Source organism: Dreissena polymorpha, chromosome 4 (genome assembly GCF_020536995.1).
Source record: "Dreissena polymorpha isolate Duluth1 chromosome 4, UMN_Dpol_1.0, whole genome shotgun sequence".
Classification (NCBI taxonomy): domain Eukaryota; kingdom Metazoa; phylum Mollusca; class Bivalvia; order Myida; family Dreissenidae; genus Dreissena; species Dreissena polymorpha.
The window spans coordinates 117,152,532-117,180,297 of NC_068358.1; the positions used below are offsets into that span (position 1 = coordinate 117,152,532).

General features: G+C 34.6%; 1 protein-coding gene across 12 annotated transcripts in view; it reads right to left on the minus strand.

Moving 5' to 3' along the window:
• The window catches only part of LOC127880004 (tropomyosin), a 31,811-nt gene extending 9,728 nt beyond the window's left edge, over window positions 1–22,083 (minus strand). For 2 of the 12 annotated variants that reach the window (XM_052427183.1, XM_052427188.1), the window contains exons 1-6: window positions 21,812–22,081; window positions 20,567–20,692; window positions 13,232–13,365; window positions 8,829–8,946; window positions 4,797–4,867; window positions 1,667–1,742 (exon numbers count right to left, since the gene is read on the minus strand). In XM_052427183.1, coding sequence (XP_052283143.1) covers window positions 1,667–1,742; window positions 4,797–4,867; window positions 8,829–8,946; window positions 13,232–13,365; window positions 20,567–20,692; window positions 21,812–21,925 — 639 coding nt within the window. In that variant the 5' untranslated portion in view covers window positions 21,926–22,081. Of the gene's footprint in view, window positions 1–650; window positions 727–793; window positions 870–1,666; window positions 1,743–4,796; window positions 4,868–5,706; window positions 5,778–8,080; window positions 8,199–8,470; window positions 8,589–8,828; window positions 8,947–13,231; window positions 13,366–17,313; window positions 17,746–20,566; window positions 20,693–21,811 lie in introns of those variants that run through there. The other 10 variants (XM_052427186.1, XM_052427180.1, XM_052427187.1 and 7 more) reach the window with 10 other exon arrangements.
• Between the last annotated feature and the right edge of the window lie 5,683 nt (window positions 22,084–27,766).

Genomic DNA, 27,766 nt, shown 5'->3' on the forward strand with positions numbered 1-27,766 from the left:
CCACTCCAAGGAGTGCACTACTTGAGTGCTCTATTTAAAGAGGAAATCCAGAATTTGATTGAACAAACAGTTAAAATATTATTTTTATTATCTAACTGCAGGTTATTCCGTGTTCAGAAGTTTTTTATGTTTGGGATAATAGCAATATGACATTCAATACAATAATAAACAAACTGAAACAAAATATATTCAAATATGTATTAATGAATGTCATTTTGCGATGTATTTGACTCTTTCCGAAGCTTTGTTAAGTCAGCCATTTTTTCCCCCCATCAAAAAGCACCCTTATTTAATAAAAAAAAATCAATAAAAAAATCTAAAGAATCATGAACGCTTCTTTTTATTTGCTGACACAACATTATTTTTTTACAGGTTTTGTTTAATTATTCTTCAAATCAAAATATGATTGGCTGTATGGAAAGAGTCTCAAAAACATGTAGCAGTCAAGACCGACGCGACATTCGACATTTTCAAAGTAAAAACAAAAATGTTGTGTACAATAAACATATTATACATATATAGATAGAACATGCCCATTTCAACACTTAGTAGTAGTAGTAGTTTGGTTGTTCACTTGTTTCTCTTCAAGCAGCATGGCGCAGCAAAAAACCATGCCTGTGAGAGAAAACCTTGTGCCTAGTTAATGTTACCTCCTGCTCGCTAATTTCAAGCGATTTCATGTTGTTGCCTACAACTTTCAATTCCTCCTCCAACTCGAGTATTTTCCTGCAATGCAAATGTGTTCGTTAGCACTAACATACATCGCTCTGCAAGTCCCGTTAACGAGTCTTACCTGGTCAACAGCGTTCTGAAGGGCCTTAGCGTTATTACCGATGACAGCTAGCTCCTCGCTGAGTTCAGTAATTTTGCTGAAAAGTAAGAAAGGCATTTACTGGACATGTCATCATGTGCAACGGTGAGCAAGGTTTCGCAGCTGCGAGCGAAGGCATCCGGGTGCGGCGAGCAGTTGACGATGACAAACTGAAGATTAGCAGACGTCCACTGCCATTACAACGGGAATGCCATGGGTTGTAGCAAGGTTGTCACACAGACAAACACATCACTCCATTCACATGCTCAGTGTGGATTCATGCAGATTTGGCGGTCAGTCCATGAGGCAACAACGGTTACAGGACAATTAAAAACAGCACTCAACACACATAGGGACTTGCAGATACTATCATGTATGTGATTAAACAGAAATCAAAGAAAAGAAGACATTGCAAAACCAATAGAGCCTGCAAAGCCTTCTCCCTTTCAACTAATCTATCATAGAAAATGCAGATCTAAATTACATACAGATCTACATTTTCTCTATTTGAACATTCCCTGAGTTAACATTATTAATTATGCACTTACAATGTATATTTAGCATAAACACTGCTGGTTTACACAACAGCAACAAAACATGGATATTAACTTGTTCAAGGCACAACAGAATCCACTCAGGCAATGTTTGGTAATATGGAAGCTTTTGTAGTGAAATGTTCTTCAAACAGAACTTCAAAATTCAAAAATCTAAAAAAATTAAAATTAATATTTAGCTCTAAAAATTGAAATTTCACTCAGAAAAGTTCCATTTCCTTAAATCTAATGAGAAAAGCAAAATTTGTTAGTAATGCATAGCAGTATATGTTAGTATCGGGTGGGAGGGGGAATGACATACCTTATAAAAATCAGATTCAAAACTCCTAGCTTGTTGCCCTAAACTCATGTGCTCTTCTTCCAATTCGCGTACTTTTCTGAAATTGGGGGTAAATCACACACAATGTACCATGCACAAGCATACAAAACAAGTCATTCAGTTAATCTGTTGACAGTTAAAAACATGTTAATCTGAAAACTAAATGTCTAAAGTGTTATTAAAAATTACAATTTAATACAATATTTAATTATTTTAATAAGCATTCTCTAAAGAAAACTCATTTAATGTAAACCAAAAATGTGTATCATCTAATACTATTATCAAAAGAACTTTAATAACAATGAACAAAAACGCAAAAGTAAATGTCCAATCCAAATTATCAATGTATTATCATTATGTTCTTTCATTACACCAAACCAAGATTTTAAAGGAATGTAAAATATTTTTATTGGATGAAATACTATATAAATGTAAAAAGTAAAATGCATCTTTTACTGATGGAAGAACAATAAAAGCAAATTTTAATAATTACTAATACAGTGTAAATGACTGGGAAAATTGTTTTTTATATTTGCAATACACACCATGCATAACAGCTCAGCTTACTGATAATACTCTCAACTTAGTTTTATCGCAACAAAGGTTTACAAAACAATCATTAAACCAAATGATGATGGCAAACATTATCAAGTTCTCTTTGGATCCACTTATATGTAAGTATTTTATAAGTGTACAACAATATCAATATCTTAGTTCTCATTACTATTACTATTTTAAACAAATTTGGTATCATTATCAAAAGCGAGTAAAAAACACCAAATTATTTTATTTTATTTTTTTTAATGATCAAGGTGGTTTAAACAAACTAAGGAGTATTTCAGTACTTTAAGCAAGCTGAACTGTTTGTCTAGTGAAACGAGCAAGAAACATGCAGAGAACAGAAATCAGGGATAGACAAGCTATCTGAAAACATGTAGTTATGAACAAAACAGCCCAAACAACCACCTATCTTAGTGTTCATATCAATGAATGGGTCGGCATTTCATATTTTAAATCACTGTGCATTCATGCAGAAATTCCTGCTTTTAAACTGGTTTAAGCAATGCACGTCTTAATGTAAATAGAGAATTGATTTTCAGTTATTGCTTTTGAGCTATATTCATCAAATAAAACATCACGGCAGACATACTTAATGTCTAAAAATCTTAACCATAAAAGGCAATTTATTTGTGAAAAGTTTGTTGACTTAACTCATTCAACAAGATACCATTGTGGTTGTCTAATATTCAAAAGGAAAGGCAAAGCTATGACATCATCATACATTGCATAAAAGGGATGGATCATGATTATATCAAACTTAACATAAATGCACGTATTCAACAGGCCACACTATGGCCATTAATGTCGAAAACAGCAATTAATAAGAGAAGTTTAGGTGTAAGATTACCAGTACTAGTCTTGGTTTATTACAGGGGCTAACATTCAAAATGTACACAGCTATATCAGTAACGCACAGATAACCTGCAGCAGGTTGTAAAAGGGGTACCCGCAGAAGCCTGTAAAATATCTACCAACACCGGCAGATAGGTGGTTGCTTGTAAATTGGCTGGCACTCTTGATCAACCAACAGCACTGATAACATGTTGATTACCACCGACAATGATAAGAGGCCCTCTACATTCAAGAGACTCATCATCAAGATGAGTAAGAGGCATGTGCTAGAATATCACAGTTGAAAAATGATAACATTTTAACCCATTTATGTCTAGCGTCTAGAAAAAAGGCCTTGGCAAACACCGTAGACCCAGATGAGACACCGCACGATGCGGCGTCTCATCTGGGTCTGCGCTGTTTGCTTCAAGGAATTTCTGTAAGAAATATCACAGTTGAAAAATGATAACATTCAAATCAGAAGATCTATACTTTTTAATTAGACATGTTTATCCTGCATACATGTGGAAACTGGGAAGAAATAAAATACATGTAACTTGTAAGACAGGTCCTATTTTTCTTATTGTTCCATGCTGAATTGCAATAAGTCATGACAAAAATAACAGAATATTCAATTCTATTTAAATATTTTAAGATTAAAAGTCTCATGAGTAATTCTCACAACTTTTTCAATCACTGAATAATAACAAGGTGTGTTTCCTAAACAAATACAACAGGTGCACTCCAGATAGCAGTCTGTACTGGTAAGTGTTGTACAGGTTAGAGAAAAATTCTGAAATTCCAGCCAGATATGTTAGAACCGAAAACTGAAGTGGATTTATTGTTAAGGCTCATATGCCTCCATAGGTTTACCAGAATAGTGACTGACAACAGAATAGAGCCAAGATATGCAGCATTTCAAGCCTACAATTGGTATCATGGATCAGCAGGCATGCTTCATTTCCCCACCCACATACTCCCAATAACTTCCCTCCATTAGGCAGATTTCATTACAGTTTATTCAAGTTGTCCTTTTCAAAAAGCACAAACATTCAATGTGTTATCAGTTACCAAACACATATCCATTTTCTTTCGCCTATCTGTCACACTTGACAGGTTTTCCCCTTTTACAACTAACCCACGATAGAATACAACCTGCGCCAATGATGTAAATGGCTGAATTGCTGCAATAACACATTGTTGCATTCCTCAGTGACATGTAAATGAATAATTTTGAAATAGCTTTTTCACTACATAAACTTTATAATAATAGCTTGTGAAGCTATACATGTATCAAGATTTTCATTATCATAATTTCATCATCATCACCACCGCAATAATATATAATTCCTTTGATTAGTGAATACAAAATAGTTCAGATGCTTAATTGATTAATAAAAAGACCTATTATTCAATTTGTGCTAGCTAAACACATTTTTATGGATCATTAAGTAACAGTGATAATACAGTGGGACAGGATTACAGCAGGAATGTGAGATAGAAAACAGGGTGAGTCACTGCACAGAGAAGTTGGGAGCCATAGAGAATATCCGCCACAGCTGTGCATCCCATCTCCCAACCAGCCGCAAATCAAGAGTGACAGAACAGAAGAAAGCTATGGATAAAGCTATTGCATATCTATATCCGTAACCATGACTACACTAGTGTTACCAAGACAACCAGGTGATCATGGTGTTACTATAATAAGATTTTGGCATACCTCTGGTATTCTTGCAACTGATCCTCAGTTCTCTCTAAGGTTGATTCTGTTACTATCAATTTGCGAGCACTCTATAGTTTTGAATGAAATCAAAGAAAAACAATTGTGAGCCTTTCAGTGGTGATAACATATATGTTCAATTTATACAAATGGGCCAGTGGCCTGATTGAACTGCTCCAGATCTACATTAACAACCCTTGCATTATTTTTTTGTTTTCAAATAAACAGGCAAAACCCTATGAACACCCTTGCATTATTATTTTTTCTTTCACATAAACAGACAAAACCCTATACAACAGGAGATATTACATTTTTGCCCACACCCAAAAAGCAGAAACACATTGGTTTTTCATGTGAGAAATGGCAAACAACAGAAGAAGGGTTGTTTATGTAGCTGGATAGGCTCAAACAGGAAACCTGGGCCACATTGCAATCTGGAGTGAGCAGCTTGTCATGTATTTACTGGTCTGACAGTGGAGGGTTTCCAAGTGAATACAAGTACAGTCCGGATCTCAGCTCTTGAGAACATCCGAGGCAGGGATGCTTAGCTCAAGTATGTTTATGAATAACTGGGCGAAACAATAACAAGTGTGCACATAGTTTGAGTGCCTACTACTTGTTCAAAGTTGCTGAAAGTCATTTTTCTCACTGATGTCAAATGCAAAATCCTAAGTCCAATATGTTATGCTAAGTAAAATTGCAAAAGTTTTAAGACATGCAAATTTGGCTACCAGCCTACTAGCAGACACATTAGGATGGAAAATTGAAAATAACATCCATCTGTTCAGACCAATAAACACTCAACAAGTTGTACACCTTGCCAGAAAAGCATAGAAAATGTCATCCTCTCCCCAGATGTCCGTGTGGGGGATGGACAGACAGACGAACATACGGACACACAGATACGTACGCTTCAGCGGCCTCCAGACGGGTTTCCGAGCGCTCAAGATCGACCTCAGTGATGGCGAGCTTACGGGCAGCCTAAACACGAAACAAAACACAAGTGTGCATTATTTGTTCGCGCAATGCACGAGTGAACTCGAGCATGCTGGGATGACACACCACGCTGCAGGCAAAACACACTGTCCTTGATCAAGCCAGGCATGCACGTTGGTCTATGGGCAGTCCCTAAAGCATTCCAACATGGTTAGTTAGTTAACATGTTAAAAACTGCTTTTAACAAATCATAAATATCTGCTCAGTCTTCACATGCTCTCAAATTAAAATGGTATTTTTTACATCCTTGAAAGCAATTGCAGGGTTTTACATTCATGTGAAAGTTTTAGGGGTCCTCAGAGTTGCGGTCAAAGATTTTCATCAGTAAAAAGGGGTCCCAAGTATTATTGGCTCTCAATGCATGTTTTATAAAATGTGCATGTTTTATAAAATGCTTCAATGGAAAAATGTTACTTTGTTCATGATTTTTCAAACTAATAATTATATGTCATGTGTTATGTTTTTTTCATTTAACCCTTTAATTGATTCATTATTCATCTAATACAATGAGAGGGACAGAGCTGGTAGATACTGAGCCTCTATTTGCAAGGTTATATAACAAAAATATGTTTTCACATATTTGGGGAATAGCAGAACAACTGGTGGACATAAAATATTTATGTGCAGGTTATACAGAAATAAATCAATGCCGCGTCCAAATAAACTAAATGTTAAATATTAAAGAAGATGTAAATAATATATTTGGTCAATTTCAACGCAACCATAACAAATGTTCATTGTTAAATATAAATTTCTGTAAAACTTTGTCTTTCTTGTTAAAATCGAGACCTAACCTAATACATCAGAAAACTTATGTGTCCCATGGTACATGATAATATGATAATTTGACGGGTCCCGAAGGCAATATATGCATTAATTTGATGCTGAATATTGCATACTGTGAACCCTGCAATTGTCGATGTAGTTCCAGACACTTGATCATAGTATCAGAGTATTTATGTATTTGAAGTAACAACAGCAATGACTGAGCAAGCATGTACACACTGCCAGAGTTGGACATTAGATTACCCTAATGGTCATTCTTCTTTTCATAATAATACCTTAGTATGACTATGCCTTTTGTTAATGTACACGTTCTATATCTATGTTAAAAACATGCAATGTGTATTCTTCTTTAACAATTATGTTCTGTTTAGAGCAAAGACAGATTGTCCAACCAGACAGTGTGACTGCATACTAAGGCAAACAGACAATGCAAGGCAACTGAAAACAAGTTCTAAGATCAGTTTCATTCAAGTTAAAGCATGTTTTAAAGAGAAGCAAATATTTCAGTCTCAATTCATTATCATAGCTGAAACTGTGAAAAGACATGCAATTCTCCTGATATTTCTCTTACTTTATGGATCTTAATAACATTGGGTGCAGACAGAGAAGAAACTGTTCTGACTTAAAGGATTCAAATGCCAAATGTAAAACTGTTCTTATCAGCAGCTTTGAGTCAGTAATCTCAAGCCTTTAATGAACATATTTGCTTCTAGACAAGTGTTACTATTTATAGCTACATGTATGTTAAATGATACTGTTAAATGATTACTGGTGTTCAACCACACACGCATTATGATATTGCTTTCATCTGAATATCAAATAAAAACTCATAACAAGTTTAAACAAATTACTACTACATCAGTTGGGCAAAGATTTACATGACCAGTGTTATGGTTGAACAATCATAATCACAAATTACAAGACATGTTAAATCACAAAAGGTGTCATGAAAAGTCTGAACAAGAATCTAAATACTAACTTCTTATATATAACATGTTTCAAGAATAATAAAACATTTATCAATTAATCAATTTACCTGAAATGTATTTTAAATATACTTGTATTATTAATAATACATTAGTTGCAAATTATTTTTAAACTGACAACAAAAAAAGCACATTTTAAATGTAAAAATTGAAATGAGCTGTTGTACAAACTATTTCAAACTCAAACATGGACAAGTGTGTCAATTTTAGACAATACCTTGAACAGACCAGTCAAGCAAGCATAAAGGCTCCCCATTAATTTGATTTACCATACAAACATAGGTTTACCCAGATACTCTGTCATATTACAATGCTAGTAAACTCTTGTAAATGTCACAAGTATGTCAAACATTTGAGGGCAGATGTACAACAACTGATCTCCACTATCATATATCAAACACAAACACACACATAATCATATCCACTTTGTAATGCATTCAACTATAATAATCTGAAAATGGCAAGGAAGAAATGCACAGAGGGTGGACATGCGTCAGGCGAGCATTTCAAGTTCACCTCATCGTATTTACGATCGGCCTCCTCGGCTACGTATTTAGCGTCCTTCACTTGCTTTTCTAATTGGTCAATCCTGTCGTCATCGGCGATGCTTCTGCTCTCGAGCACCTTGCGCCCTCTGGGAATTAAAGGACAAGTTTATAACATGATATCAAAGCTACGACTTCATTGAGATACCAGATTCTCTCCACCATGACTCTTGATTTCGCCTGTCTGAGAACCCGAAAGCTTGTTCCTGTTAAAGAAAAAAGCCAATGATTAGTTGCTAATCGTATAGTGCTACATGGAGAATGTTCCATCATTTTGGCAGAATGAGGTACCATACTCCTCAACCTGATGAAACATTGTCCAACTAAGAACCACGCTTACACGTTCACTTATTAGCCCTACCTCTTCGTATTTTGCCTCTGCCTCATTTGCTATGAGTTCCATTTGTTTGAGACTTTGTTCTAATTTCTCCAACCGCCCTTCATCTAAGTATGTTTTGTTTTCAAGGCCTCTTCTCGCTCTGCGTAAAACACAGAAGTGAATTTTAGACTAATGTCTCAGCCATACTATTTGCTAAAGCATTATCAGCCAAACCAACAAAATGCCACCAACATTTCCCCATTTTTGCCCATTTTGATTCCAATCCAAACATAAAACTGTTCAATGGCATTTCATAGTCTGGTGAATCATGTGCCCCCAACTTAGGTTAATTGCCAGCAAGTTTTCCCATTGACTGTTGCCTTGACGATGTCCTACCTACCTCTTCATATTTAGTTTCTGCATCATTTGCAATGATTTCTAGTTTTTTAAGTTGAACCTCCAACTGCTCGCAGCGGTCTTCATCGATCTTACTGCGAGAGTCGAGCGTCCTTCGGGCTCTAAAAGAGGCATCATGCAATGGTTGCCAGGTTGTCAAAGCAAATACAGGGGCAAAACAAACAAACAAACCTCAATCATTTAAAAATATCTTCTTTTTTTTCAAAAGCATTGTGTTTTTAAATTCTGAGCAGCGAAACCAGTCACCAAAACCAAAAAGCGTAGACAAATAAAAAAAGGTTTTAGTTGTATTGCCAATTTGCCAGAATTAGGAAATTGGAATAAGTAAATTGAGAAACTTAGTTTAACAAAAAATATAAATATTCCGATATTGCATTTGTTTAGACCAAGGTTAAAAACAGAATATAACCTACAAATTATTGAGGGAAGAAAAAAGACCAAATAAAAATATACAGTATTGATAAGCATGCCTCAAATGTTAAATGCTTTAATGATGCTATGAACTGTTAAAATGTAGGTATATTGAAGTTAGTACATTTGCAACATGTAATACTTTGCATCCACAACACATCACATGCTTTCCTTCAATGGTTAGCTTGCTAGCAATTAAAGCCAAAGTGTTCAAACTATGAGAATATAATGTCCTTAAGTGAAACTTAAAATTAACTCAGTAAATTATATTCCCAGAATAAAAGAATATTTAATTAACTTTTGGCTCCTTATAAATCATATTAATTACGGTAATTTTTAATATCAGACAGAATAACTGCATGGCAATGTATTATTTTCTTGTTTATAATACTTAAAATAAAACACACAAAACCTTCCAACTTTATTCCTAAAGCTTACTACAAGTTCTGACATTTTGAACTCTTTATTTTTAAGTTACATTTTGAACAAGAAAAATTGACAATATAAATTGACCCGCATCATGCGAAAATGTGTCTTATGCCATATGCTGCTGAAAGCATAGCTCTGGAGCATTTTGGCAGCATGGTTCAGAGCTACCATGTCAGCTATAAAGTATGGCAAAGTTTCATTGTCCCATTAGTATACAGGGTAACTCCTGCCCAGACCGCAGATGACATAAGACCCATTTTCGCATGACCCAGGAAATCAAGTTGACACTATTGACAATCAGATAAGGTCAAGAAAATGTTAGGTATTTTTAGAAGCAGTAACGAGAATTGTATTACATGTTAGTCAAGTGACATATAAACAGGAACATCATTAATTTATGACTGTCACCAATCTGTCATGTATATAGGAACCTTCGGCCAATATGGACATGTACAAACAGCTGATTATTTAGATATGCATGATTACACATACTAGCCTTGAAAAAAATCAAACAATTATCCACATCTTTGTACAGCTGCTTTAAGGAATACTGATAATTAATGTAGTGTAAATTATTACAATTATTTCATTTTTCTCAATTCAATTTCTTTGCACAGAAAACCTTACTCAGCATGAAACACATTAATTTTTAAGCACAAATAGTTAATAACTTATTCGTTTATATAAATTTTTTACATTTATGTGTTCAACCAAATACAACGTGTTGATTTACAAATAACTTGCAGGAAAAAATTTAACTTAAATGTCAAACTGTAAATATGGATTCTAAACAGCACATATTGTGGGTATTTATCAATAACAGATTATCATTTAAACACTGTCCTTCAGTAACTTGTATAGCCTTATTTCAATTGCTATGGAAACATAAATCAAGTGTAAATGATTTCTTTTCAAGAGGGTTTATATTATAATCTGATGTACAAATATCCATTAAACAAGACCCTGTATCCAGATTGCACATGGTTCCTTTGTATTAAAATCTATTCATACAAAATAGTATGCAATTTAACAGTACATGTATTATTAATTTTAATTCTGTGAAAATATAAGGTTGACAGGGATAGAAATCACATGCAATTATTGTTTGCCCAGTCTGGCAACCATCTGTAGAATGTTGGTTTCCCTGCATAAGGGTAACGGTTTCCTGGCAAGAAAATTTTAATTTGCTACAAAATCAGATAAAATTGATTTCAGTGGCTTTATTTAGAAAAGGCAATTTGGTATGCAGTAAATAATTTCTTTTAGAGTGATATTCACAATACATTGCATTATATTGTATCAGTCTTTAAAAGAAGCTAGTTACCCAGCAAACCTACAAGTTTTGAAATTGACATGCCCATCCTAAAATATAATGGCTGGGTAACCGGGCATCCACTAATTTCACTACCTAGTTGATAATTATAGTAAAACAACTACATAGTTACTATTGCTGAAGTGCAGTTGATTCAATTTTACGAAGAATTATAAACACAATAAAACCAAATTAATATAAGAAAATTCGTAGAAGTTGAAACATGAATTCCAAATACCAATATTCAAGTAAAGACATTAGTTTTATAAACACACTTACTATCAGGCAGTTATGGAATGTATGTAACTTTGGAACAAATATGACTTTAACAAATACGACGACTCATATCAAATAATGGTCCATTGGATACAGTATACTGGTAGTCTATTGAGTTTGAGGCATCATGCATACCATGCAACATTTACATGTAACCACCCACCCCAGGCAATTGAATAATTAGCCATTTAAGATATGAATCAATCCATCAGGATTGCTCCACATGGTGTTGCACCTGTCAAAGTGTCAAGCACCACTGGATCAGATCTAGAAGCGGATACATATCCCCACTTAAGTTGAGGCATCCCAAGAATATGAAAATGCCAGAACCAAATGCTGGGAATCCCAATGCATTCCTGGTCCACTGGGACTGATCAATAGATTGATGAAAATGCTTTTGATCGATACCTTTCATCAATATTAAGAGCTAGCCTTTTCCATTGCTGAGTTGCATCGTCCATATATACAAGCCATTTCTCTTTTAATATACAAGGACGTATAGAAAATCAATTCACTGAAAGTAACAAATTGTGATTTCTGACAAAAATCATTTTTCAACTTCAAACATAAATCGCTGTAAAAATAAAATGTCTTCCAAATAAAGCTCTTTGAAATTTCAGTTATGGTGAAATATTGTAAAACATGTTGTTTTCCTAATGGTTATCATACAAAATATACACTAACAACAGTTTTAATTGTTTTCATCATTATGTTTACCCTAATTAAGTCAGGCGGAACTAATTTGGAAGACAGGCTATGAATATCTTATTCCACCACCTTGCTTGTGTATAATTTCTCCAGATACATGTACCATTAAGCCCAATGTATCTAGGCTGTGAAACACGTGTGGCACGCTTAATTACTTCATAATGCAAGAGCATCTATTTAGAAGAAAATACTCATTTCTTACAAACTTTGATTGAAGTGAATTATATTTTGACATTTCAATTTAAGTGTTGTTTTTTTTACTTCTTTAAAGTGTTTAAGTGAATTTGTTCTCTTTTCAAGTGCACTATAGCAATTAGCTTCAAAATTGCATAGCAATCCTGTATGAAGTGTCACATAGTTTCACAAGCTTTTCAAAGCATGTGATGAGATAGAATATTCAGGATGGGCAAATTGCATGACTGAAAATTACCGTTTTAAGTATTATGTCTTTGAAGTAACCCTCATTATTGATATGCCAATCAAAAGCTCACTCTAGCCAACATTGCTATGTTAGTCATTGTAGCTCTTTTTTTACACATATTTGACTAAATATGTTCATTTTCCAAGATCTACAGTTTCTACATCCTCCAGAATATCATTTGTCATGCTAGACTGTGAGAATAAACCCAAAAACCACCACATATGAGTTTAAAATATTGTTTACATACAATCTCAGTCTTTCAAACAGAAGAACTAGCAAAGAACCAATTCAGATTTGTTCATGTGCCATCACTGATATAACAAGTTGCAGTTTCTGTAACAGCGAACCCTTGGAGAATTATTTTTGAAAACTTAAGGACAAATGACCAATATACTCACTGTTTCTAAAATTGCAGTCTATGTTTTGATAGACCTATTAAATAAAGTCCTCGCTTATTATGACAATCCATCCACAGGGCTTTTTTCCTCCGTAAGCAAAGGCCTTATAACGGCCACTTCCCCAAAGAGAATTTCTCTTTAAAATTCTCAGAAAGATGGAAGGACAGGCCCTCTTCCCAAATCCAAGAAAAAAAGCCCTGATCCACCACTCACAGATTGGGCAACTTGTTATATGGCCAGCATCTGAAAGACTGTGCACAAAACTGAGTGTTTAGCATGAAACTTTGGCAATAAATATAGACATGGTTTCAGGCCCAACAGTTTCATTCTTAACCCTCGCATTGTATTTGGATACAAATGTACATTTGAGTACAGAGAGACACTACAGCTGAGCTACATGTTGTATCCCACAGATAGACCATCCTACATACCTCTCACTCTCATCTGCTGTTTTGGTGGCCTCCTCCAGTTTACCAGTGGCCTCCTCCAGTTTTTGCTGTGTGCGGTCCAAGTCATCTTCTAGCAGCTGGATCCTACGGGTGTAGCCCTTAATCTCTTCCTCACACTGGAAAAGTCACACAAAACTGGCATGAATAACAGTTTTCATGTTAAATATTGTTATGCTCTATTAAGAAACAATACTTATTACAGTGAACAGGCAAAGTTTTGTCTGATATTTTAATGCTCAAGCCCAAAACATCAGTAATCCTAGTAAAATAGCTAAGTTTTAACTGGTCAAACTGAAATTCTGCTCAACCAAATTACATTACACCATCCCCAGGGGCTTTGGAGCTAGTGGTTACCAAGAAAATATTTTTACTTTTATTAAACCATGACATTTCATTTAATTTTACAAACACAATCACCATCCTTCTGTTGGTTTAAACAAAAACACCATACCAAATGGAAAAACTACTCCGCTTTTTTATAAAATGCTTGAAACAAGGACCGACATCAAAAGATGTTGAACATGTGGTTTAAAATCAATAAGGAAGAATTTTCAGTTTTATAAGTTTTTGAAATTGGCATTGGTGTTGATATTGAATTTGTTTCCAAGTCTTGGTTACTAGGACTATAAATCTTTAAAAGATACCATACCAGCTGCAATTTTGGTAAAGCTATGTTAAAAATATTGAATTCGGAGATGGCGCACATAAAATATGTGGCACAGAGTATCATGACATGTGAAGGGAACTTTCATTATTTCACTCAGACAAATTTTGCATACAAATTTTTACAAATGTCACAAAGATGTGCATTGTACTCCAACACTGAACTTTGCTCAGGCAATGCAGATGCTGACTATGCATCTTTGGAATGTCTAAATGGGATTTTAAAATGTATTAGAATAATGTCTTGCTCAATGATGTGTCAACCAAATTCATTTATGGGGCTTAACAATGACAGCATTGTACATAAACATTTCAATTCATGCAATAATAGACAAAAGAAGATGCAGCCAATTCATACATTTTCACAAAATAGTCTATCAAGGAAACTTTCTTACTCTTAATAGAGCAGTTGGTTTAACAACCAACATAAAAACTATTAAAATTCTTTGTTCTTGACTTTCAGCAGAAAATCCCACGGCCTTTGTCCTATCTGTAAACACTCTACCCTGAAGCTTGGTAACAGAACTATTTACCCCTTACATGTGATGAATGACTAATTCTAAAATTGTAATTTCCATATTAATTAATTCTGAATTACAAAATTGTTGAAAAGTATGCCAAGATTCTTTTCCAACAAGTGTGTTCATTATGCTATGAGAACTAATTTCAATCACACAGAAATCACACACCTATTGAATCTTAATAGGCTAAAGCATGTTTCAATCTTCATGTAATTAATGTGACAGTCACATACATGTAATAGTGTTGTAAAACCCAGACAGTAAACAAGACCAAAAGGTAAGACTCGTAATGCCTTGGAATGTGAAACCCCACAGAAATATTTGGCGACTCACAATCAGTTTCATTCATGGCAAGATATTGAAGAATGTACAATCATATCAAGACATAGGATATTAACATCAATGCTTAACAGACCGTTAAGCCATGCATAGGAAAGGCGAGTCAGGCCTTACACAATGTATTCGTTTTCAGTTGACCTTGAAAACAAGATTATGACTGGTTCTAGCTGATTTAGAATTGCACTACTTCAGTTTTATTATATTATGAATTAATTATTAGAGTTAAAGTATAATTCCAAAGAAATTGGATACACTAACTGCAAGTTGAAACAGAAAATGGATGGGTTGTATAATTGTTACTTTTCGTAACTCTATTTCAAAATGTAACAAGTGTTTTATTTTTTAAATATGATGAAGACACAAAATAAACTATTGCAAACACATTCCTGTTTTCGTTTTTTAATGCACTCAAAGGACTTGGCGGTACAGATGAGGTGATAGTGTCAAACTGTTCTTCAGGGTATGTATTCAATTGATTTATGAATAGCGAAATGCAAGGGCAAGAAATGTCAATTATTTCCTTTTGTTTGTTGTGTCTGTTATAAAGTTTACATTTTCACAACCGGCTGTGTAACTGCCCTACCATACATGTAATCACAATGATCAACAAAGTTAATGACCTAAATTATACAATAATTACAAGAATGCAATCAAATAAATATACCTGAATAGTCAAATAAATTTCTCTGAAATATTGTCATTACTAAAGTTAAATGACTAGGTTTAAATTAAATGAGTGTCAAATTACATGTATACAATTTTACCAACCAGTACAATTAGCCAGATGAAATTACACAACAAATTACTTAAATGATAGTATTAGAGTTAAATAGGTTATGGTACCGTAAGGTAATAACAAACCTTTACACAAATAATAAGGCATAACACTTTTCTCAATATAAGTTGCACTAGTATTGGTCATGAAATATAAACCCCTACATTTCAATGTCATTTGAAAATATGACTGAATGTTAATCCTTATCTGAATTCAAAATACGAAAGAAAACTTATCATCCCAAAAATCAATTGATCTGCCTTGCTTCAGAAAAAAAGGCTCAAACATTACACATTACTGCTTAAAATTGATCTGGGCAAAGCAAAGCTAATATCACAAAAGTTAAATGAGGAGAAATCATAAAAGAAAGAAGGAACACGCACAAAAAGATAATATTCTGAATAAGAATACAAACAGACAAACTATGATAGGTTTTACTTTTGCAATAAGTATATTGTATTTTCATTGACTAGTTTTATGTTCTCACAACAATGATTAAATAGATATCTGCATTTGATATAAAAGTAAAATGTGGTGTCTAGGTATTGATAACTATGAGACTTGGGGCACCTACATATTAACAAAGTACAAATGAGCTCTAGGGACCTTATTTTTCCAGCTGGTAGCCTGCAAGCGGAATGACTTAACAATAACACATTTTTACAGCCCTTAACTGGTATACAATGTAGACCCATCAACTATTATTTCCACTTCAGAAGTTGTCAGTTATTGTATATGCCACACCATAAAGTGTTGTAACTAAACATGAACTGCAAACAAACCCTCACTGGCCAAATAGATAATGCTGGGCCACAGAATAATTAAAGATTAGCATAGCATATTGTGCTTGATAGAACATTAGCATACAACATAATCAACAATAACCCGAGGGCATTAGCAGGTATGTTATGAATTTATGATAGTAGAGTATCTGGTTTGATTGAAAGGTATGTCCTTTATGTTGTATGTTTATTAAAACATTATGATCTGACATCATCATAAACTACTGTATTCAATTCGTTAAGTTCTGCTGTAAAAAACAACTCAAAGATTCATATCTCAATATAAAAATGTGACTGTAATATGCTTAAAGGGAAAAAAACTTCTAACCTTACAATGTACAATTTTGAAATAAACAAACAACTTTTAAATAACAGTTATCATATCCCTCTCAATGAAACAGGCAACTTATCTATTCACCTGACTTGTAGATAACACATAAGATACCAATTTAAAAGAAAGTGACACTTAATTTACTGCACTGTATTTGTAAAGTCAAGACAATGGAATTGATCAAAAAGATGCACTTTACAACTTAATAATTGCACTTACAACCTTACAATTTATGTACTTCAGAGAATTTCAGTTTTATAGTGTAATTAAAAAAAATCATAGGTGATGATTATCATATATCAGAATTTATTAAATAACAGTAGTATAAGTAAATGCCATATTTATAAAATATTTCTGAATTTCCACCACAATCAAATTCTTTAATGACAGTCAATAAACATCTTCGTATCACCTGAAGTATTTCTATGACATGACGCTACAAGATACCTGTACAACTGATAATGAGGCACCCTACGGGGTGTGTACATGTTTTTTTATTTACTAAATAAAAAGCTGCTTATTGCTCAGTATGCGATCTAAATCTTACTTATTTTAAAATTGTAATATCAAAGTCGACGTAAAGATGCGAAAAAGTACACCTGACATACATTACATTATACTTCACAAAATGCGGAAATGAAAAGAGCCGACACCTTTTCTCGTTCCAACCTCTCTGCTGCAACTTGCTTTTCTGCTAACTCAAACTTTTCTCGATATTCGTCTAGTTCCTCTCGTAAACTTTGCATTTTATCCTTCAAAGCCTTCAACGGGCCGGCACCGCCCGCCATTGCCATAGAATTTGGACGTGAATTCATTGTTTTAGCACTAAATGTTATAATCCAAGACTAAAATGGCTGCCCCCGTAAAACCGGATGGACCAAATAACTCACTGTCGCGCACAAAATAATTCTTAAATGTAAAAAATTAGTTTTAACAAGAGATCATTATATGTTATTAAACAATAACAATTTCGCTTTTCACAGTGTTTAAGTCGCCCTGAACTATTCTGATCAACGGTTTTTAGTAACTGAAACTTAAATGTTAAGACTGACTGAATACTTGACAGATGACACACCGTATATGGTCACGTGACTACTACTATGCATTTCCTTATACGGAAGAAATACATTTGCATAATATGAGGTGGGGCATACCGGCATATTTAAAATAGTATTTCAAATTCAAAGGAAACAACGGTATATGGATGAGAAACAAAAATAATTTATTGTTATGGTCGAGGCAAATGTCAATTAAGTTATACAATCCACCAACGATTACTGTTTCATTGATAATTATATATCTACGATGTACCTAAGATGTAACAAAACTCTTATTATAAATCAGATGGGCATATGCTAATTCAAATACATGTTCTGTACGCGTGTTGCTGGAATACAATTAAGAGATCTATTACATAACAGATCGGTGAGGAAGTTTATATATCAGGAATTCAATAAATGACGCGCTACTTTTCTACTTTCGATTTCATCAAAATTAGGGGAAGTTACTACAATAAAAATAAAGTGGTGTCCACAGTTATTACCCATTCTAAAGGTTACGCAGCCTCATTTCTAATTGAACGCTCTTTTTGAAGAAAACCAAACTTAGAAGCAAAGATCTATCAATAAACTGTGTATTTATAGATTTTTAGTAGAAGTAAGCAATTATCATAAAATTCATTAATGCAACATCTTACAATAAACATGTCAGCGTTAAGCTACGCAGCGAAAAAATTCTCGACAGTTAAAGGCATTAAAAGATCTATGAGATATTAAATGGCCGTATTATTATTATATTTTATTTCTCATATATTGGTTAGTATTATGAATCGCATCGAGAGTTATGCATTTAAAACATCTTCAAGAGAACAATCACAGACTGATGAGCCTACAACTTTATATATAATAACGTAACTTAGCAACGGAATTACGCACGGCTTAATCAGCGAGGTACCGTGTAAACAGCAACCGACATTCTACAGATTTCTCAGAAACAATTTGGCACCTGGTCAAAACCGTGTATTACAAAGTAAAGAAAGAATGCACGAGGAAACGAAATAATATGTGAACTAAATCCATATGCATTTACGATGTTCGCGGAGTATTTCGTGCGATCAGCAAATTGTTTTCCTTAAGTTTTTTTTAAATAACATTGTGCTTCAATGCTATTGTTTTATATGTACATGTAGACATGCATTCCCACAATTTTACTTTCGAACATCTGTTCAATTTGAAATGAGGCACTGTTTCAAGTTATGCCGTATTATTTCAGCGAATGAATAGTGACTTGTTCACAATTTTGCAAAATGACAATTTTAAAAACAGTTGACACAGATTTAAAAATGAATGCATGCATAAAATAACATCACTGCCTCATTAAAGTGTTCAAAACACTTGTCTTTAATTGATTATCATAAATCCAAAGTGGAACAAAAATGAAGCGTTTGTAACGCTTGAGTCCATTATTTAGCAAAAAAGTGTATTAACAACATAGCGTTATCATTGCATTTAAAAGCTTGAGTGGTGTAGTGGTGAGTGGTGTAGTGGTAGCGCATTCGATTTTGCTTCAGAAGGTCCCGGGTTCGAGACCACGTAAAACACTTGGTTCATGTATTGTTTTTAATTATTATTTAAAGAAATCAGCACTTTAATATATATTACAGTTTTGTAAGTAAATTCATTAAATGTTATTTTTAACAATTACACAAATCCGTGATCAAGTTCCTTTAACCTATTGAATCGGTTAACAAGATAAGCTTTCATGGTAAATGGCAGACGCTTCCAACTCTCATAACATCATAACCAGAACTTGATGGGCCTGATTCTGCACAGGTGCATGTATTCTGCAGATATGCAATCATTATCGATGAGTGTACTCGCGCTCTGGGGCAGTAGGCATATCGGCAGCCTATTCATTTACTGAGAAGAGTTTTCCCTTTTTCTCAGTTGCTAAACATGTGGTGCTCATTAAGACTGATGCATGCACTGCCGTAAATGTATGTTCATTTAACAATGCTGTTATTAATTAATCAATAAGAGATTGCTAATTAATGCTCACGTAGTGTATGTAGTAATGCAGTAGTAGAAATGCACATTTTTATTGTTTCGTGGTATTTCTCCATCATTGATAAATATTTTACGATTTAATGCATTTTAAATTCATAGTGAACATTACACATGGCTAATTCTTACCAATTTCTGTGAAAAAAATCTCTATCAATCACAGACTAATCTTACACACAAACAATTGCATAGCATCATGTACAAGAATATCACGTATTATTATATTTTATAATCACAACTTCATACGTATTACAACATTGATGGCACATCAGCAAGACATCGCAGCGTAACAGCCTAAAATGCGTCGCAGAGCAAGCGATATGTTAGTTAAATGCGCAACAGATATATAATAGATATAACACATTTCATCACATAAAATGCATTGTTTGCGCGTTCACTATTTGGCATGAAAATTGTTACCAGCGGCAAACACTATAACGACCGCGTGCCTTGGGCGCCCCACGTCGTAAAGACGGGCACCGAACAGCGTTCGTGAACCCACTGTGGAGCACTTGACTACACAACACAGGTATTCCAAAATAGCATGCCAATTTAGTGGAGAATGACTTGTTCATAACCGTTTGACCACGAACCCACAACGCCGCTTGAAACCGCCCAAGGAATTTATATAAACAACCTTATTTAAACAATTTGGCATTACAACTTATTTTTTACTTTGTAAAACGAAGCGCTTTGCAATACTTTCATTATTCACTTTATAATTTTCGAAATATCTGTTATGCATCTATACTTGACTCTAAGCAGCTATGCAGGCGGTAGCCATGCAGGAGCATCCCACATTTATCCATAAACCGTTACTGGGAATTCCCACGCGATTACTCACCTCTGTTACTCGTTTCTCAGATGCCTCGATTTTTACGATGCCTTCGTTGTATTTTTCGTTGACCTGGTCGAACTCGTTCTCGAGGTTCGTGTACTTCTTCTGAAGGGTCTGGAGCTCTTCCTCGATCTGAAATAGGAGCGACACGAGTTATAGCACTTGAATAACAAGAAACATGGGCAGCACATGGATAGCGTACTTCAAGTAGAGTTATAACACATGTCAATACACATACAAGGGGTATACCGTATTATAGCTGAGAATATATAATACCCGCGTCAGGTGCGATCATAGTTGTATGTATATATTTATATTTACATCAGCGTATTCCTCTTTCGTGTCATATACGTTTTTTCAGTTAGTCCCATTCAAATAACTTTGAAAGTTGGTTTGCACTAATTATATACCTGCACATATATAAGTTACACATAAATACACGCATTTAATATCATGATCCTTTAAATAACATGAAAGTTAAAAAAAAAGAGAACAAATAAGCCATTCATTCACGAACCGATTATTACGTCGTATGGTACGAATTACAAATTAAACAAACAACAACAAATAAACGACAAGACATTTGTAGTCATGCAAAATATCGTTACTTTGTTGCTTTTTTGAACATGCATGCGATTCTCTAATACTCAAATGCATACTATACATTCTACGTATGTTTTAAAGTTTTTACTTCAGCATAATTCGTGCGCAATATTTAAAAATGGTTATTCGATTAAAATCGTTAATAAATGAAGCTTTGCAATTATATGAATGCATAACGAGGCTCAACTTTCAAGATGGCCGATATGTCGTGCATTCTGCAAAGCAGCGAAAGCATGTTCAGGTATATTGCCGTGTACGACTGTGCTACGAAAGTTATGATAAGCGCTTTTCAGCATCGTTAACAATTACTGGCTACATCAAGCTGTATCTTATAATAACTATAAAGATTATTTTAGCTAAAAGATACCGAATGTAAGTAGGTCAGCATTGAACGTACACTAACAAGCAGCAGGATACATTCGTGTGCATTTATATTTTTCTGTGCATTTGATTAGATTTTTGTACATAAAAAACTAAGGTATAGGTTTAAACGATGTCGATGATGATTTTAATACTTTCCCGGTTAGAAACTTTTGTGAAACTGGTATTCGTTTGTTAGCATGCTGATGGAAATACATCTTGACAAGCGTAGAACTTGTACATTTCTGTAAATAAATCCGAGATGGAAAGAAAAAAGCAAAATCTTACCTTAGCCTTGCTTTCTTCAATATCCCTTAATTTCTGTTCCAACTGTTCTCCTTTATCCAAAGCATTCTCCTTCTCGATTTTCATCGCCTGCATCTTCTTCTTGATAGCATCCATTTTGGATTTTAGTTAGGTTTCCTCTACCACAAACAAAATAACGGGAATGTGTAAAAGCTAGAAGTGACTTAGCAGATGAGAGCCTTCAAGTCCAACCTGCTGCCGAGAACTCGAAAGGGCTATGCTGAAGTACCACTACTCAGCTCTCAGACAGTATTTTAGGGGGAGTTTATCGGAATCCCATCAATGACCAATCAGAAGCGTTCTTTCATAAGGTAGCCGCCATCTTGCCCGACGTCACGGACGTGCACGATTGTGTTACAACCTTCTTTGGAAAATGCACGGAAAGCAGACGGGAAAACAGGCGTGTCCACTTAGTTCCAGCGGGGATTACACTAAGCACTGTTCCGATTAGATCAACGATTATTAAATGACAACATCTGTTGAGTACCACAGTGTTCGTTTCCTGTTGCGTATACATCTTTATCGTAACACGAATTTATTTTTGATTTCTTAGAAAGTTTTGTTATTTGAAGCTGTCGTGTTTTCTACCTACGAGTAATAAGCTTAAACTCGCCCAAGGTAAATCAAAAGGAACGTTAGCGTAGGCCTGAGTGTACATAGCTTATGTGCCCGGTTATAACCATGGTTACAGGTATACATCGAGGTACTCTTTTCGATAATAATTGAAAAGTTACAGTTCTGATGAACCACAGCCATTAACGTATTATAGGAAATGCAAAGAATTATCATACTGGGTACACGATCTACAATTGTACGTTTACTATCGTTACAACTATATTCACAGCAAAGTGGGTATACATTTGTAAGAATGTATTTCTCGGCGTGATGTTTGATCGTCGGCAAGGTTTATCAGCTAAATATAAAGCAACATTCTGTAGCGTGTGTCTCATATCAGATTAACTCGAGTTTACACATTCATATCGCAAGTAGAATCTCAATATAAGAGCATCTGTAACAGGAACCAAATTATCGCCAGAATATGCAACAGTATTCTAGCAAAATGCGTACGTGATTTGATTTTACAATATGGGCAGTTAGCATGAGTTTATTAAAGAATTGATTATGGTGCTGTAACTGATAGCGAATGTTGATAATGAAAGCTATGATAACATGTGTATTTGTAATTGCTTATATTCATACATATCCATTTACGGTAGGACATTAGGGGCGTCAACAAATTTAAAGTTGGAGTATACTTATATTGGGCTTCTTACAAAAAACTTAAGTTTGTGACGCCTGTTTGCACGGCCGTAAATCATGCGCGGCACCTATTTTTATGTCCCCCACTATAGTAGTGGGGGACATATTGTTTTTGCCCTGTCTGTCGGTCTGTTGGTCTGTCTGTTGGTCTGTTGGTCTGTTTGCGCCAACTTTAACATTTTGCAATAACTTTTGTTATATTGAACATAGCAACTTCATATTTGGCATGCATGTGTATCTCATGAAGCTGCACATTTTGAGTGGTGAAAGTTTAAGGTCAAGGTCATCCTTCAAGGTCAGAGGTCAAATATATGTGGCCAAAATCGCTCATTTTATGAATACTTTTGCAATATTTAAGATAGCAACTTGATATTTGGCATGTATGTGTATCTCACGGAGCTGCACATTTTGAGTGATGAAAGGTCAAGGTCAAGGTCATCCTTCAAGGTCAGAGGTCAAATATATGTGGCCCAAATCACTTATTTTATGAATACTTTTGCAATATTGAAGATAGCAACTTGATATTTGGCATGCATGTGTATCTCATGGAGCTGCACATTTTGAGTGGTGAAAGGTCATGGTCAAGGTCATCCTTCACACGGTCAAGGTCATCCTTCAAGGTCAAACATCATATAGGGGGACATTGTGTTTCACAAACACATCTTGTTTGAGATGCATTGATAAATGAGCCAGTGCTAATTCCGAGGGGGCGCTCAGGCCCGGATGCTTTGAAATTAAACGGATAATTTTACAGGGTGATTAGGTTTTATATATTTTTCAGCACATTTCGCATTATTTAAAAAAAATCGGCCAATGTAGCGCGATTCAGCGATTATAAATTCATTCAAAGAAATACAGACAAGTACAATAACAACCCATTTGGAAACGTGAGGACCTTTATAAGTTTTGGCATGGTAGAATTCGTAAAAGCAAATCGATGTCGAGCAAATTCCCAGCTAATTTAATCGCTCATTACATAAAACGATTGCTTTGAACCTGTACAAGTTAATACATGCACAAAAAGTTCTAGTCGATCTGATAGATATATTTGCATTTTTCAAAAAGAGACGGAGCCAAGCCAATGGGGTGGCGCTCAGATATTATAAAGTGAAATATTTTATGTTATGGTCTCTATTATTTTTACAGGACTTAAATTATTTTGTGTAAGTTGACTACTTCAGCACATTTGAGTCTCGTGCGTATTTAATACGGAAAAAGTAGTTTTCTGATAATGTCTTGATGGATTTAAACGCTCGTCTTTGTAAGATATGAACATTTAACATGTATTACACGCAAAAGGTTACGGAAAAATACCGAGCTATCTTCATTTTTTTGGAGTTGATAGTGGGGAAAAACAACATATATGAGCCTAATAAAGATTCGTTGACCTTGTCTTTTAGTAAATTAAGCATTTGGATTAAGGGACACACAATCAATCATCGTTTCAAGAAGAAGAATTATACTATATTTCTTTTGTGAATTATCATACTGTTTACAAATATTGCGGTCGATGAATTATTTTGATAATGTTGAACATTTAGTTATTGGTTTTATTGAGTACTTCACATTTTTGGTATATATCGTACAATATGTTTTATTCATGTTGGTGACTTCTTAATTGAGTTGATCACTTAAATATTTAAAAAAAACTACATCTTATTTATTATAGACTGTGTTTATGTTCTGTAAAGATTTGTGCCTTCGTATGTACGTTGAAAAATATATTAAATATAACAAATAACATTATCTATCAAATGCACGTCATGTGATACTGTCATTGCGATACGACTGTTAATTGATACATCATGCATTGACGCCACCTCATATCATTAGCGCCATCTCCTTAGCATTGGCTCCATCTCTTTTGGAAAAATGCAAAATTATTTACTACTACTTGTACTACGTCGACAAGAAGCCAATAATTTTGTGCATGCAACATCTTATGTATGTTGTACGCTATTGTTTAATGCCGTTAGCGATTTAATTGGGTGGAATTTGTTATGTATGTTGTTATTGAATCATCTATACCTTTATTAACCCATTTTTGCCTAGCGTCTAGAAAAAAGGCCTTGGCCAACAGCGTAGACCCTGATGAGACGTCGCATCATGCGGCGTCTCATCAGGGTCTACGCTGTTTGCTTAAACGAATTTCTGTAAGAAATATTCTAAATATAGAACTAAATATACTAGACATCCCTTATTTTGGAAATAAATTGATCCAATTTAGAAGGATGGGAGAGTCCACTAGGCATAAATGGGTTTATTACCGGTAATGGCAATACATGTTGGTGTTGATGTTGATTTACAAGTCGCCCACTCGTAAATACCAATGTTTAAGTATGCACGCAATTGCTTTACGTAAGCTTCATATATTTTACTACAGTAAACATTTATAAATTCATTTTAAAAATACCATTCTTGTTTATCACATAATTCGGTGGTGAAATACGTGTTTAACCCTTTCAGCGCTGGAACCTAATTTTAAAGGCCTTTGCAAACAGTTTGGATCCAGATGAGACGCCACAGAACGTGGCGTCTCATCAGGATCCAAACTGTTTGCTATTCTGATAGTATTCTTTGAAAAAAAATCAAAGAAAATGCTAATTTTAGAAATTCAGCAGACGACATTTTAGCAGACGACAAATTTCCCAGCATGCAAAGGGTGTGCATCATACCGATGTGGTTCGTGTGATTTTTTTGAGATGGGGTCGACTGATATCCGAGAAGCTTTCGGTCTAACACTTCATGATGATACTAACACACGTATAGATAATAAAACGCTTCAAGTGAATTATTTAAAGCATCAATCTCTCTTTATTATGTTGGCGTAGATCAGCTGAAAGAATGCGGAGTTAAGTCACCTATTATAAACGTTTTGTCTAACTAATATGTCTCAAGTAATCTGTCTGTTCTGTTATCATGGTTACAGGTACTTATATTGAAGTATGCGTTCCATATCAATTAGGCGTTAAAAGTTCGTGAACCTGTAAGAAAATCCACCGAACAATTGTCTTAATGATAAGAAACGTTCAAGAAACCGTCGTTGAGTATCGGCTTTGTACCTTTACCGAAACAATTGAGTTTGTATTTATTTGTTAGGATTGTCTTCTTTTCGCTACATTTTGATAAACGACCATGAAAAAAATGAGAAACCGAGTTTGCGTAACGCGTAGTAACTTCAACTTTTGTCGGCTCCGGATTAAACGTGCACTTTTACGCGCGCGTAAGATGTAAACATAATAAAAATAACTGCCTTGATTGGAGTAAACACCAGAGTAATTGTCCTTGTGTGAAGAAATGCAAAAAAGGTGGAAAATGTGCATTTTTCTAGCATTTTTTTGTATATTCTTGTTACTTTGTGTACTGTTTGTGTATTACTTAATACTTTTCGTTTAAAATTTCAATATGGGACGAGATGATTAGAGTTGTAATTGCGCATTATTCATTAAACAAGTTCATTTACTTGTTACTTGTTATCTTGTGAATTAACTTCGTTGTAATACCCCGTTGAATCAACCTGCACCGTTTATATGTGACCTCGACACCCACCTCTCTCATGTGGGTATGTCTTCAGAAACACGAGAGTACTTGCCCCTTCAAAAAATGTATGTGAACAGTATGTGAAAACAAAATAAGTATGTGAAAATTTAAAAACTGCCGTAATAGTGCAAGAAAAAAAGCTATGTTGGCTCTTGTTCGTGTAATGAAACAAATAAGGAATTCAATTTTATTTTCGGATTGGATAATTGTATGCAGAGCTCCAGATAAGGATTTCGTCTAAAGGGTATTTCACCCCCTGATATTATTGTCACTGCGTATTTTACTCCTTTGTTTCAGCCATAAAGGGTTAGAAATATTTAGGGGTATTTTCCATTTCCATAGAAAACGGAAAAAGTAAAAGGCGTGTTTAATCTAGAAATAGTATTATTATTTGTTATTTATATTTTTAACTGCAAACAGAATATATTTAAAAAGACGATATGAACAGACTTTTTTTTAAAAATATTCCCGCAAGTTGCTTAAAACGTCCCTTTTCGATCCACAAGCATGATGGGCCGCCATTTTTATTACAAGCTTATTTTGATTGACTTACTTTTGATTCAAAGGTTACCGTACACTAAAAACTTAACTGGATTATTGTTAAACCGGTTACGCACTTTAATCGATTTAAAATGCGTACCAAGATTTGTAAAGCGTTTTGTTACGTACTGGGCCGATTTTTAATGCGTTTTTTAATTTTTTCAATGCGTAAATACGCAGATACGCCTCTTATCTAGAGCTCTGATTGTATGTCAGCAGACAGCAGCATGTCAATTGATCGGGTTATGCGGAAATGTGTATCTTTCCACATTCCATATTGTCGCGACCAGTTTAAGAAGTCTCAGTCTGATCAGGAACTAGTCTCTCCGCTACTTAGACCACCAAACCATCTGAGACTTTATAGCGGACAGCATGTGGCGTAAGACACACTTTCGCACGAAGTGGTTCAATTAGTTTTCAAAACATTTACGACGCCAATATATCCAGTAAGATGCGCTATTTAATGGAATCTTAGCCCTTATGAATTCCATTCGTGATTTCGAAAGGTGTCTTTATTGAACGTCACACATGGTATTCGGCTGTATATTTTATTGACTGTTATTTGCTGTTATATGCCTGCCGATTATTAGGTTCCAA